The sequence below is a fragment of the Peromyscus eremicus genome, chromosome 11, assembly GCF_949786415.1.
Source record: "Peromyscus eremicus chromosome 11, PerEre_H2_v1, whole genome shotgun sequence".
In the NCBI taxonomy this organism is placed as follows: domain Eukaryota; kingdom Metazoa; phylum Chordata; class Mammalia; order Rodentia; family Cricetidae; genus Peromyscus; species Peromyscus eremicus.
The window spans coordinates 47,224,907-47,240,187 of NC_081427.1; the positions used below are offsets into that span (position 1 = coordinate 47,224,907).

General features: G+C 42.0%; 1 protein-coding gene across 1 annotated transcript; it reads right to left on the reverse strand.

Moving 5' to 3' along the window:
* Positions 1 to 13,114: 13,114 nt before the first annotated feature.
* Positions 13,115 to 14,383, reverse strand: Htr1a (5-hydroxytryptamine receptor 1A). The gene has a single exon (XM_059276134.1). It carries the CDS (start codon positions 14,381 to 14,383, stop codon positions 13,115 to 13,117), a length of 1,269 nt encoding a protein of 422 aa, XP_059132117.1.
* Between the last annotated feature and the right edge of the window lie 898 nt (positions 14,384 to 15,281).

The following is a 15,281-nucleotide window of genomic DNA, read 5'->3' on the forward strand; positions in this document are numbered from 1 at the left end:
CAATGTCAGAAATTTACACCAGTAGAAAACCTCAATACTTCCAAATAGCTTATCATCAAAATCTAAATGCAAAATAGAAGCAAACAACTAAATAAATTCATCATTAATATTTTCTCTAATTTGCTAAGGCAAGAATTATAGTGTCAACTGAGAAAATATGTCCATGCTGAGATGTGTTCATTTAACAATGAGCCAGATCAATAATATACAAATTACACAGTTTCCAAAGTCCTCAATATTTAAAGAACTCTATCATAACTGAAAGATAATCAAGAATAAATATCATTTCTCCATATTCTATGACTGTTACTGGTTGTTTTGACAGTTCAAGTACACTAGAACCTTTGCATTCCTTTGTGGAGGCTTCAGACAGTAACAATGTGGCCCTGTGCAAGAACCACTATGAATGAAAAACACTAGTGATAAGTTTCTCCAAGAGACTGCAAGACAAGTGAGTATGTATCAGAGAGGAAAGGGTACACACTTTATTCAATTTACCAGTTGACAAGCTGATTCCTAATTCTCATACATTGTCTTATTTCTTCAGAATAAAAGGTCTATAGTGTTACAATGGTAATTTGTAAATATTCTCTTATTTCTCTCTTTAGTTTTTGAAAAATCCATAAAAATTTCAAAATCTGACTTCTACCTAACTCTATGTAATGTTTCATTTGATTAAAGAAATCATGGATTGCATATAATATCTAATATAATACTTCATGCTCTACAGCTATAGAACCAATAATTATCTCAATTAGGGCATCCTCTTGAGTAGATTAAATACATCCACTTGGCTGCCTCCATAAATTGTCACATTTAATATCAGCACCAGATTAGGAAGAATTGGTCATATTTAGTCAATAAAGTTAAATATTGAGGATCTTTTCTAATATAACATTAACCAAAATTTTAAAAAAGGAGAGAAATGAGTAGAGAGAAGGAGGATGGAATAGAAGACATCTTAAGAAGCCAGAACGATTACACCATCACTGAGGTGCTGAGGTGTAAACTAAGACCAGGAATGACAATACAAGAATTTTTGGGTTAAAATGGAAAATGCATAAATGAGAGACATAGAAGAATAAAACTTGGTAATGGGAGAAGTTGGGGTGAGTAGAGAAATACCCTAGGAATCTACAATTATATTCATCGGATTTACTACAAAGTCTAGCAGTTTAGCATCAGCTGATAACTCAGAGTGGCAAAGCAGCTCCAGAGGCACCAGTGAAATTGTAGTCATGTGAAATATTCTTACCCTGATAAAGCTATTGCTTCTGCTCCTATTCCTTTTATCATACTTGATTAAGAATTAATTTCTACTGTGACATTTTCATATACCCATATAATGTGCTCTGGCCACACTCACCACCCCACATTCTCATATCTTCCCTTGATCTCACCAAACCTACTGCTCCTCCTAGTAAGTCTCTTTCTCTTTATCATGTCATTTTGTTTTCATTTTTATTTTTGTTTTATGATCCACAGAGCTTATCTAGGACCTCACACATGGGCATGGGGGTGGAGCTATCCACTAGTGCATGGGCAACTCATCAGTGTCTATTCTACTGAAGGGAATGATTACCCCCTCAACAGCCAACAGCTGTTGCTAACTTACTTAAAATTTTGGGGGCACATATTCATTCTTCTTTGTTAAAAGTCCCATAATGAAGGAACTTTCCATGTTTTAGAGAAATAGTAGTATGGGGATATTTTATTTGTGCTGAAATGTGATTTTATTTGTATGTTAATAAAGTTGCCTGGAGATCAGAGCTAAGAGCAAGCCATTTAGCAGAAGTCCGGCGGTGGTGGCACACACCCTTAATCAGATCATATGGCAGGCAGAATATCTGTGTGTTCAAGGACACAGCCAAGCGGTGACCCAAACCTTTAATCTCAGTATGAATCATAAAGACCTGGAGGCCTGTATAGACAGGCAGTGATGAGGAAGTCATGTGGTTGGGTTTAGAACCAATGAGAAGGCAGAACAGAAAGGCAATAAAAAGACAGGACACAGGAAGAAGCTCTCTCTGTCTCTCTCAGGGGAAGGACTGCAGTAAGTGGTAAGATAAGGTGGTCTTAGCTCTTGGCTACTGCTTGATCTCTGGGCTTTCAACTCTTTATTTGGCTCTGTGTTTCTTATTTAATAAGGCCATTTAGAATTACATGTACACAGTAGTGAAGTGGAGAACATGAAAGTAACTGCCAACCCAGACAAATATAGCCAAATTTTCTGGTTCCTGTTGTAGAACTGTATCTCTGACTCTTCACACCTTTTGCCTTCATCTCCTACATCACATCACAGAACAATCCTACTTCAAAGACCAACCCCTCAACACCTTGCCTTCTTCCTTACTTTGTTCCTTCAATTATCCTCCCATTTGCCAGAATTTCATTTCTTCCAGATTTTAAATTTGCTTTTCTGTTGCTTCTATTTCCCCACTCTCTACAGACTTACATCTGCCTCCTATCTGAAAAAGAAAAGGAAAAGTGTATGTTGGCTTCATTCAACCCTTCCCTTTTGTCTCTATAGCAAAAATCCTCTGTGCTGGTCTCACTTGTTCTGACAGCACAGTCTCTTCCCTCTCAACTCTCAAAGGCTTCACCACACAGCATTGCTTTTTCCTTGGATCTCTTTATAGCTATATACCACTTTGAGGGGAGATCTTTCCCCATGAGTTAACCCTTTCTAGTATCACCCCAAAGATGTGCCCAGTTAATTTACAAACTATCACGCTGGCAAAGCCAACCATTACAATGCCCTTGCAATAGTTCTACCATCAGACTTACAACCAAGATTAATAATAACATTTCTTTGTGCCCACATAGAATTCTTACATACTATTTTTAATAGCCAACAGAGGAAAATAATTATCCCAATTATCATCAACAGATAGATGAATAAATAAAATAATAAATAATAAAATAAATAAAATCTGGTATACTTTTAAATAGCATATTGTTTGACAATAAAAAATGGACATTTACTCAAAGGACTCTGCATCCTGCTACACAGTGCTACTTACAGATCCATGTCTATCACTGTCTTTTTACAATAGCACAGAGATGGAATGAGCCTAGTTGTTCATCAACAGACAAGCCAATACTAAAACTGTGAGGTACACACACACACACACACACACACACACACACACACACTTTATGAAATTTGCAGGAAAATGGGTAGAACTAGAAAGCATGTTAAACGAGGCAACCCCCAAGTTCAGAAAGACAAATCCTGCATGTTCTCTCTCTTAAGCAGATCCTACTCTCTAACTGTTAAATATGCATATCCAGATGGAATAAATATGGGGAAAGGCCCGGAATCTATGAAGGAACCCATGAGACTAGGGACAAAAGGAGCCTTGGGGGAAGGGAATAAGGACGACTCTAGAACAGATACTGGGATAAAAGCATGTGTGGAAAAAGGGAGTTGTGATGATGAGGAAGGCATGTGGAGCAGGGAAACACCCAAAGCAAAGTGCAAATGGAAATCTATTATTATTCTGTAAATTAATTTTTAAGTATGGGAGAGAGGGGAGGTTGCAGTATGATTGTATTGTATGAGAGAATAAATAAATGAATATATATAATGAATGAATAAATAAATATTTTGAAAAGGTTTTCTCATATATAACTAGATTTTTTTATTTTCTTTCATATTTATCTATTTATTTATTTTTAATTTTATAATTAATTTAATTTTACATATCAGCCACAGATTCCCCTGTCCTCCCCCCCCTCCTCCCAATTCCCCCCCATTCCCCCATGATTGGAAAAAGCACAGGGACAAATAACCAAACTAGTGAAAACACATGAACTATAACTAGATTTTATTGTTAGAATCTTGAGGAACAAAGATGCTGTTCATCAGAAACTAAACAATATTTTACTTTTAGTGAATAAACTGTGTGTTTTGATACAAAGTTGCTAATTTATTAAGCATTCAGGTAACCTACCAAAACTGATGCTCTAAATTGAATTACAATATTTTCTAAAAAAAAAAAAAAAAACTATCATCAGTCCAAAAATTAAGCAGGCACTTTATTAATAGTTAATGAAATTAAATTTTAAACAAACCATCCAAATTAAGATAAAATATGGGAGGAAGGGGGGGGTCATGGGTAAGGAGAGAAAAGGAGAGGATGAAAGTGAGCATAATTAAAATGCCACGATGAAGCACATTACTCTGTATGATTAATACATGTTAATAATAACTCATGAAAACAAAAAGTAAAGTATTGGTAAATATTAGAGCATGGGTGGCCTTTGAAAGCATTATCCTTAACAAAAGGAGGTACTTATAAACACAGTGCTGTGATTCCATTTGTATGAAACATGTAAAATGAGAAATTTTTAGGGATGGAAAAATAGATTAACAGTTGCTAAAGTTCAGGGATTGTTAAAAACCAGGGAGCCAATATAAATAGGTACAAAGATGATTTGGGAGGTGGTAAAGAGACCTAAGATTGGGATAGCTGCTGTACAGTTCTGTCGATGTACTGAAAGCCTTTGAAACATATACATTAGATTTTATTATAAAGAATGTAAACTATGCCTCAATAAAGTGTTCTCAAAATAAAATTATACAATAGACTGAAAGTTCAATATTGAGCATAATAGAAAGCTAAATCCAGGTGCCCTCCCTGACAGGGAAGGTTTTATTTGTTTGTTTGTTTGTTTGTTTGTTTTTTCTTTTTTCTTGTTTGTTTGTTTTTACTTTTTTTTCCACTGTGGGGTATGTCAGGGTTAGAGGAACTGCTTGTGGCTTGGAGATACGACCCCACCCAGGGCTTCTCAATGCCCCAATGAGCATTCTTCTAAAGAAGGTGAACACTGACTAAAAATTTCAATATATATTTTTTTTTCCTAGCAGGAACTGAGAAATCCTTAAAATCCAAGCATACAAATCTCCAAATCTGTAGTTCTTGACATTTCTTATTAGACATAAACCATTTGTGGTTTTCATAATAAATTGACTAAGATTTCTCGATCATCATTTATACAAGTGACCATTTCACCAAGCCTCAAGATCATACACCTGATAATTTTAGCAAGCCAGCCCCAAACAACTACAGAAAATAAGAAAAGCAATTTTCTTTCCCTCTATCTCAGTACCCTTTGATATTTTATTCAAGTATAACTTTTCCAGAATTGTCCAACTAATATAAGTCTATTGTGGTTTTGTTATTATTATTTGTTTTCTTCTCCCTAGAATGCAAATTCTCAAGGTCTGGAACTATGTTTGTTAGTTTTTTCAATCTGACAAATAACTCCCAAATTTAATACCTTAAAATAACAATGACTTATTTAGTTTTCTGTTTCTTTAAATAAGACTATTAGACATGTCCAGTCTTGCCTGTGCTCATACTGAAAAACAGTTGGTCCAGGATGCTCTTAACTGGGATGATTCCTTTGCTCCATCTAGTCTCTCCACTTCTAGCAGGCAAGTACAAGTGTGATCTCATGACAGTTGGACAGGGTTACAAAGGAGAAATTCAAAGATTAAAGGACTCGTTAACGTACAGGATCATAAGTGACATCATATCACTTCTGTATCAAGTCACAGGGGCAGCCCAAGATTCAAGGTGCTAGAAAACATCTTCTATATGCTTTTACAGAACATATGCATTACTTCACATACTTATTTATGGGCATGTGTATTGGCAACCCTTAAATATTTATTCTCTTAGCAATTTTCTACAGCCTCCATATCATGATAGAAGCTGGAAATCACTCTTCAAAGAAGAAGACACGCGGAAGGAAATCATAGTGTCCATTTCTGCAAGCAATGTCTCAGAGAGACTTGACCTGCTTTATTAATTGCTGTACCTTAACTTTATGTCTGTCCTACAGATGCTCTATAAATATTACCTGAATGAATGAATGCTTGAATTATTTTTGGCTACATCTTACCCAGAGTCACTCCCATGAATTGTCCTTTCTTTGTTGTAAATAGTTACTATATGTAGATACTTACATTAAGCTCTATTTTGGGTGAATATTTACAACTGCAATGTGTATATACTGTTCTTTTGAGGTTTAACTTAACTTTCATAGTCTCTTATAGTTGTCACAAAGTCAGGCTGATTGCTTCCAAATAGAAAGTATTCATATTTCAAAGAAGACTTCCTTTCCAAGGGCATTGGAGAAATTTCAGAACACACTTCCCATCAATCTCAATACCTGTGTAGAGATCATACAAGTGAGTCTTGGTGTGCCTTCCCTTTCTCTCCATTCTAAGCCATCCTGTTTACCCCTCTCTTTTCAAGGATGAAACCAGCTTGGACACTGCAGAACTAATGATTTCCAATATATGAGTGAACCTTGAAATCTTGGCTTAAGGAATGTTTTGAAATCCTGGGCAATAGCACAGATTTACAGATAATGTGGCAATGTCTGAGATAGCAACAGAAAAAGATGTTTCTACCAACTCAGAATTTCCCCTCCCCTGCCATTGCTATATAAGCCAACCAAGCAAACTGGAAAATGGATGAAATTCACTGATTAATCACACAGTTCTTGTCTGAAAATATATAACCCTCAAAATTCAAATGTTGTGGAATATTATTTTAAGGTGTATTACTTTTGTTTATGTTGCATTTGTTTAATTCCTTGAAGCTTTGTTACTGTGCCTGTCTAAACCACCTGATGGTCTAATAAAGAACTGAATGGCCAATAGCAAGGCAGGAGAAAGGACAGGTGAGGCTGGCAGACAGAGAAATTAATAGAAGGAGAAATCTGGGAGAAGAGAGATCTAGGAGTGAGAGAAGAAGGAGGACATCAGGGCCAGCCACTCAGCTACACAGTCAGCAATGAAGTAAGAAAGAAAGGTATACAAAAATAGAGAAAGGTAAAAGCCCAGAGTCAAAAGACAGATAGGATAATTTAAAGTTAAGAAAAGCTGGCAAGAAACAAGCCAAACTAAGACCAGTCATTCCTAAGTGAGAATAAGACTCCGTGTGTGATTGATTTGGGAGCTGGGTAGTGATTGACATCTAATCACCAATATGATGGTATTAGGGTGGGGCCAACCAGAAGATGTGCAGATTATGAAGGTAATAAGATTAATTGAATAAGATTAATTCCCTTAAAGTAGGTAACAGAGCCAGAGACAACCCCTGCTCCAACTGTTAGGAGTCCCACAGGAAGACCAAGCTACACAACTGTAACATGTGCAGAGGGACTCGGTTAGTCCCATGCAAATTCTCTGATTGGCAATTGTCTCTGTGAGTCCCTACGAGCCCAGATTAGTTGATTCTGTGGTTTTTCTTGTGGTGTCCTTAGTCTATCTGGCTCCCATAATCCTTCTTCCCCCTCTTCCATAGGACCCTTTCCTCTTACTGGGTTGCCTCATAGGCAACCTTAATAGGCGAGGAGGTGCCTAGGCTTACTGCAACTTGATATGCCATGGCTAGCTGATATCCATGGGAGGCCTGTCCTTTTCTGAAGAGAAAGTAGGAGTGGATGGGGTGGGGAACTGAGGGAGGGACTGGGAGGAGAGGAGGGAGGGAGGGAGGGGAAACTATGTCAGACTAGGAAAAATTAATTAAATAATTAAAACAATAACAACAACAACAAAAAGATCAATTTCCTTATACAAAGAGGTCCCAATGAATACTCTTGTCCCTTCTTCTGAATGAGGCTATAGCAAAAAGAAGGCTGTCTACAACCCAGAAAAACAAGTTCTCAACAGACACTGAACTTGTTGGTGCCATGGATTTCCTAGTACTGTGAGAAATGAATTTGTTATTCTTAAACTACTTACTTTATTAGGTATTTTGTTCTTGCAGCCCATTGGAGACCAAGTTTCTTAGGAATAACCTGCATGAGGCCGATCGGTAAGAGGACTTGTACAAACCTGGGTGATTCCACGTTGTTCACTGTGGCTAAGTGGACAGATTCAATATTTAAGCTTTGTAAATTCCTCCCAACACACAGACAAGCGTGGTATTTTAGAGTTACTGTTCCTGAAAGGTTTTTGTCCCGTGGAATTGTGGCCTCCTCAAAAAATGACTAACAAGTTCTACTGTCCAGATTTACAATAGTCAGGGAATCGATCCAACCGCTGTTCTGAGTGGTAGCATGCCTTAAGTACTCATCCAAACAGCAGATTGTTCAAATTTTGTGACATCAATCGATTCCTTTTCCAGCAGGCCCTTGCCATCTGGGCTAGTTCTGTTCACAGTGGACAAAGTCTTTTCACATTCATAGATGAAGCAACAAACGGTAATGCCCATAGGAAAAATAACCCCTGACTTTCCTTTCTGTCATTTACCCAAATCTCGTGCCATGAGAACATCATCAGTATCTGTCTGTCTCCATCCCTCCTCTCTCTCTCTCTCTCTCTCTCTCTCTCTCTCTCTCTCTCTCTCTCTCTCTCTCTCTCTCCCATAGACTCTAAGTCATGACAGTTCTTTTATTTTTTTTAATCACTTTTTTATGGCTATACTTGTTTTCCAATCCTCTGTCCAGCCTTTCCTGCAGGTCATTGTTACTTCCCACCTGCATGGCTGAAATCATCTCCAAAGGTGACACTCTTCATTATTAGCGGTCTCCCTAGCCAGAGCTCTGCCTTTGGACCTAGTATTTAGTGTCTGTGCATATGCTCTTTAGCACTGTTCTCTGTATTTATACACCACTACGTTGTAAAACTGCTTGTGATGGTTTGAATGAGAAGTGTCCCCAGTGGACTTGGGGTTTGAAGGAGAAATGTCTCAAACTAACTAACTAGGGTATCTGAACACTTGTTTCCTAGTGGGTGGCACTGGTGGAGAAGTTGGAATCACGCTGGAGGAAACATCACTAGGGATGGGCTTTGAGAGTATTTCACTTTAGCCCACTACCACTGTACTATCTCTGCTTTGTGACTTTTGGCCGAAATATGATTCCTCAGCTTCCTGTTCCTGTCACCATGGCCACTGCTTACAGCTATGATTCCTTCCAAGATGGACTCTTACCCTTCTAGAACCATAAACCAAAATATACTGTTCTAGTTCTAAAATGACTTATTTGGCAGGTCTAAAGAGGATTTAAATGGTATATTATATGTGGGAAAAAAACACGACAAAATTTAATTGATTAATTAACTAAATTATATAATTAAAACCATTTCATAAGTGTGAAATGTTTGTCCGACCTTGTGGTCACCTTTTCTGCCCTTTCACTCCTTTGGTTGGCCTTGTTTCGAGAGCACTTTCATCCCTCCTGAGTGGAAACATAGTCATAGCAGCTTATTTGTACATACCCAACCAGGTTGAAATTGTCTTCATTGCAACAATACCTTAGACTGTTTTCTGATCCTGTATCATCCAACAGGGGCTGATGTGGGAGCATGGCCAGTGGTTCTCTGAGTCTTTCTCATCACTCTGGAAGTGACTGGAAACAATACCCTCTCTGAGCTGTAGAACTGACCCTGGAAAATGGAAGGCCCACAGACAGAAAGCTGCTGTCTCTGAGGCAGAAGCAACGGCAGAGGAGAGAACAAGGTGAGGAAGGGGGTTCTTCCACGGTCCAAAGACAAATGTGCAGAATTTGGCACTTTACACCAGATCAGTGATATATTTATATAAAAATTTTCAAGTAAGGAACTCCAAGAAGTTCTCATGTCTCAAGTCCTCCAACTTTAATATCTACATATACCCATTCCAAGTCAGGCTGCATGAAAATTCTGAGGGTTTATTTTATTTTTTTGCTGGGGTCATAGTGGTCCTGACTTTTGTTTACATTTGAGGTTAACTGAGGTTTAACTGCAGCCACCATTCTGACACCAGAAAAAGGTGTCATGATGATTCCAACAGGGAGAAAAGAACTTATGAATTATTTTTTCACTCAGTGGTAAGGATTGCTCCTGGAACCCCACTATCAAATGAGACCCAGTAAGAATATAAAATGTCCCTTCATTTTTGTTTTAGGCAACAACCCCATAACAATGAGCAACTCCACTGGAAACCAATGGTCATTGTTCTCTAGCTGGGTATTAAAAGGGACACAAAAGAAGAGCCTAGGCCAGGTTTTCCACTTGAAAAGGCAGGGATTTCCTCCTACTCATTCCCCTCACTCTGGCTGTGTTTCAGAGACAGACACCAAAAGCTTATTGCAGGTGCTGGTCAAGAAAAACCGCATGGTTTCATGCATTAAATAAAATATTATTTACAGAATGAAATTTAGGAAAGGAAGAAGGAAGACAGAGAGAGAAGAGGAATCACTTGTCTAAGAGTGATGGTTTAAGTCATAGTATTTCTCTAAGTATTAGATTTCTTACCCGAGCAGGGCATCGTGGCCCATGTCTTTAATCCTCAGGACCCAGGAGCAGAGGCAAGGAGATCTCTTCAGTTAAAGGCCAGTTTAGCTTACACAGAAAGTTCCAGGCCAGCAAGGGCTACTTAGTTAGACCCTGTCAAAAAACAAAAAAACAGTTCCCTAACCTGAATCGTGAGATTACCCCTGTTTTTCACCTTTATTTTGTATTACTACAACTAGCGCAATTGGGGACTCTGAATAAATAAAGACACATGGGTCACTGGTCTTTATTACAGCATTGCCATTCTTAAAGTCCTTTATTGTCACAAGGAAGATTGAGGGCCAGTTTGTACGCATGAATATTTTACCTTAATACAAGTATTCTAAAATAAAACAAGCATCTGTGGTTCTTTAAAGCTGTGCAGCATGCTGCACTTATTTCTCTATTAACTGGAAATTATATTCCAAGTGGGTGCCCCTTTTCCAGTCTTGTTTAAAGTCTCTTTCTCAAAATAGCAGGAGCCAATGCCACCCCACCCCATCATAGCTAAACATTCCTATGGGGAAAAAAATAAAAAAAATACAAATAACTAGAAGTTAAAAGTCTTGCTTTCTGGTATAACATCTGAAATTTGGGGGTTAATTTGTTTCAAATAAAGAATCTATTCTAAAAACAGTGAACTACACAGGAAAAAAAATTGTTTGGTCATATAGTTCTACATAATTTTGGTGAGCAAAAAAAAAAAGTTTTAATTTGCAAACAAGCACTGTTCGTGCTAGAGAAGCCCCTTGTAACCTGTATTGTCTCCACAGAGCCCCCATGAGCCTCTCACATGCAGACATCCAGCAGGCTTAAGGTCTGAAATGGCTCTTTTACAATGGGATACTCACTCCCATTTTAGAACAGAGCAAAAGACACCAAATAGAGGCTTCGTTCAGTTTGACCAACAAAACCATGGCTTCATGTGACCCCTCTGTCCTTTCACCCTATTTACAAACACAAGGGGGACAGCTCACTGACATCTTTGGCAATGAAAACATGCAACAAGGTTTTCAAAACAGCAGGTGCAGACATCAGAAAGATACAACTGAAACGGGGGGGGGGGAGTGAGAAAACTCTGTAATTACTGGAAAATGAAACCATTACTCAACAGAAAATTCGAAATTCGGACGTCGTAACACAAACCTCTAGATGCCCGCTCACTTAGCTGGGAATGTACATTCAAACTAAGCACCAAAATAATTTTCCTTTGCGGGGAGGGGGCAGCAAAAATAACGGCAGGGAGAGAATGCCTAAGTAAAAAACGTTCTACACATTGAAAGGACACAAAACCAGTTTTCCCCGCAGAACTCAGGAGTAGAAGAGCCAGGGAAAAATTAATCCTCTAGATTCTGAGACTCCACGAGGAGCGCCCTCTAACTGGTCCTCCTCTGAGGTCTCCACTTCTTTAGGTATCCGTCTCTGAGATCAAACTCAATCGCGAGGCGAGATGTCGACACCCTTCAAATGAGAGCCCAGAATTCTGCTAATTTTGTGCGCGCCCCGGGATGTCTGGGAGAATGAATCTAGGCATGATTGCGATACGCTAAACAAAGCTATTCCTCCATCGAAAGGGGCAAGGGATGGACTGAAAAAAAATTGCATCCTATGGTTAAAATTGCCCTTTCGGGTTTCTCAGGACACGCGGCGGCGGGAGTTGGAAGCACTTAGAGCCTTTTTGCTCTTTGCCTGTCTTTACCTGCCCCACACCCACGCTCTTGAGAGGTTTCTATGTCTCTGGCTTTTGGTGCAAGACCTCCTCCCTCTTGAACGAACTCTAACTTCTCTACCAGCTCCTGGACTCTGTAGGCGAGGTGAGGCAGAGGAACCTGGATGCTGCAAACCCGGAGCGCTCTAACGGAGCTCCCAGTCAGAAACCAAGGGGAAGGTGGGGCGCGCCAGCCATCCCTGGCATCTCAGCGTCCCCGGTTAGCCCTCCCTAGGCAGCAGTGGGCGCCTCCTGCAGTAGACATGTGGCCCTGCCAGAACTTACAGAAACGTCAGCAAAGTATACAAATAAAAGTCGGCCTTCCAAATAGTCTGATGGTCAGTTTCTTTGGTGAGTGCTGACACCAAAAAGAGAAACCATCCAGAAACCTTCCTGGCTCTTCCCCACTGGCCAGGCCTTGTGCTTAAAAGTCCACTCCAACAGACACCTTTGCCACTTGATTTTGAGTTCAAGAAAACGCAGGAAGTGGGCTCTATGCACGGGGGTGGGGAGGGAGCATATTTGCTGCGCAGCAAGGCAGGCATTCCCTGGGCACCATAGGCCAAAGTAGTCCCAACTGCTTTTTCAGAGAAGCAGTGAGTGCATAGGAGCCAGACTCAACCAAGAGGGTTGACACCCGAAGGGGAGTAGGTGTTTCTAAAGCAAGTGGTAGGGGCAGACAGCACAAAGTCTTGAACTTCAAAGTTCCAGAAGCAGGGCAGAGGGGTGGCAGTTCTCGTGGTAGATGTCTGTGCAGTGCAGTTTATATTTGCTGTTTGGATGTTCTGCCTTGAACCACCGAGGTTCAATTTCGAAAAGAAGAGGTTATTGCAACTATTAAAACTGATCCTAGGGCCAAAGACCGAGCCAATAACTTTTCACACAGACTCTAGGCGGTTTCTAGGGTTTCTGCTAAGAGCACTGTCCCCTTGAAATGGGATAGAGAGAGCAAGATCTGAAAGCATGGGCCGTGAAGCTGCATGTCAGAGGAAAAGCAAGTTATCTTAGGTGTTGCTTCCAGGGCTGGGATGCTGAGTGGATGGGGAGGGTCTTGTAATGCCTACAGTCCTGCCCCTCTTCCTCCTTCTCTGTCAACACCATAATCATCATCATCATCGTCGCCATCATCATCGGCGGCAGAACTTGCACTTGATGATCTTCTTAAACGCGTTTTGAAAGTCCTTGTTGAAATAAGCATAAATAACTGGATTGAGCAGGGAATTGGAGTAGCCCAGCCAGTTGATTATGGCACCCAACAACGCAGGCATGTGGCAGCTGCTCTCACAGAAAGGCAAGACCAGAGCCACAATGAAAAAGGGCAGCCAGCAAAGGATGAAAGTGCCCATGATGATGCCCAGAGTCTTCACTGTCTTCCTCTCACGGGCCAGGGCCATCTTGCGCTTTGCCTCAGCATTCCGCTCGTTTTTTCTCTCCAAGCAGGCGGAAGCATAGGAGGTAGTCCCCGACTCACTGGGCAGTGGCAGGTGCTCTTTGGAGTTACCCACCCGGTGCACCTCGATCACTTCCAGGGTGGCGTCCTCGTCACCCTGCCTCACCGCGCCATTAGCGCATGCAGCCCCCACAGCCCTGTTCTCAGCGCTGAGCCTCCAGTCCCCACTACCTGGCTGTCCGTTCAGGCTCTTCTTGGGGGGCGGGGCCGACGACGTGGCGAGGCTGGTGCCTGCTCCCTTCTTTTCCACCTTCTTCACAGTTTTGCGGATTCGGAAGCGCGCGGCTCGGAAGATGCGCCCATAGAGAACCAGCATGAGCAGCAGAGGGATATAGAAAGCGCCGAAAGTGGAGTAGATGGTGTAGCCGTGGTCCTTGCTGATGGTGCACGCGTCGGGGTCCGAGCGGTCTTCCGGGGTGCGCCAGCCTAGCATGGGCGGGATGGAGATGAGAAAGCCAATGAGCCAAGTGAGCGAGATCAGCGCAGCGGCGCGCCGGGGCGTCCTCTTGTTCACGTAGTCTATAGGGTCGGTGATCGCCCAGTACCTGTCTAGCGCGATGGCGCACAGGTGCAGGATGGACGAGGTGCAGCACAGCACATCCAGGGCGATAAACAGGTCGCAGGTGACCTGACCCAGAGTCCACTTGTTGAGCACCTGGTACAGAGCAGCCATGGGCAGCACCAGCACTGACACCATGAGATCGGTGACCGCCAAGGAGCCGATGAGATAGTTGGCCACATTCTGGAGGGAGCGCTCCAGGGCGATGGCAGCCACCACGCAGGCATTGCCGAGCACCGCGCAGAAAATGAGCGTGCCCAGAAGCAAAGAGGTGATCACTTGGTAGCTGAAGGTCACGTCGGAGATGCCAGTAACGTTGCCGCCTGTCCCAAAGGGCTCCTGGGACGCCGTGGTGTTGTTGCCCTGGCCAAGACTGAACATATCCATGCCGGCCTGCGCGCCCGGTGGGGTGGGGAAAGGGAGGGGGAAAGAGCAGCAAGGGGGATCTCCCTCGCCCCTCCCCCTAGGGTCTTCCTTCTTTGCTGGGGAATTTCAGAGGGAGGGGATCCAGGGACTGGAGCGGGAAGTTCTTACTGCTCTGGAGAAGGCATCTGAGAGGAGCAGCTTCCAGGCGCGCTCTCTTGCTTGGCTCCGGCGGGTCCCGAGCGCTCAGAGGCTCCAGCTAGGAAATTGTAGTTGGCCTGGGAGCAGCTTCCAAATCTCTGAGTGATGGAGAGAGGTGGCTGGAACATCTGTCTCACGCTGCCCATTTCACTTCGTCGCGCCCCAACTAGCTGCAGGAGCCGGACTCTGCCGACTAGCAATCAGTCTTGAATCTCAGAAATCTCGCATTCCAGAAACCCCAAGCTCCCGGGTCACTCTGTGACCCTCATCTCCTAGTTCCTTCTCTCCCTCTCTCTCCGGACATAGCCAGTCTCGGCTTTTTCTTTTTTCAGCCTCCTTCTTCCGACTTCCTTCCAGTGGTCTTCCCCCTCCTTTCTCCTTTCTTTCTCACCTCTCTTTCTTTATTCCTCTATGTTTGGCTCAGACAGCTAGTCTCCCTTCCTCCCACGCTAACCCCCACCACCACCCAACACTTCCCCAGCCCAGAGTGCCTCCTTCCTCTAGGTCCCCGCCCTCCTATCCTTCTAGACAGGCGTCTTTACATTCGAGTCGACACACTCAGAACTCACTTCATATATCCACTCCGATCCGCTAGTCAGACCAATGTTTTAACCGATTAAACTCCGCCTCCTACACAGCAAACTAGAGGGAGACTGAAAAAAAAATCTTTCCCCAATGCACATCCCCTTTATTTCTGCCAACTTCTTAAATAGAGCCAGGT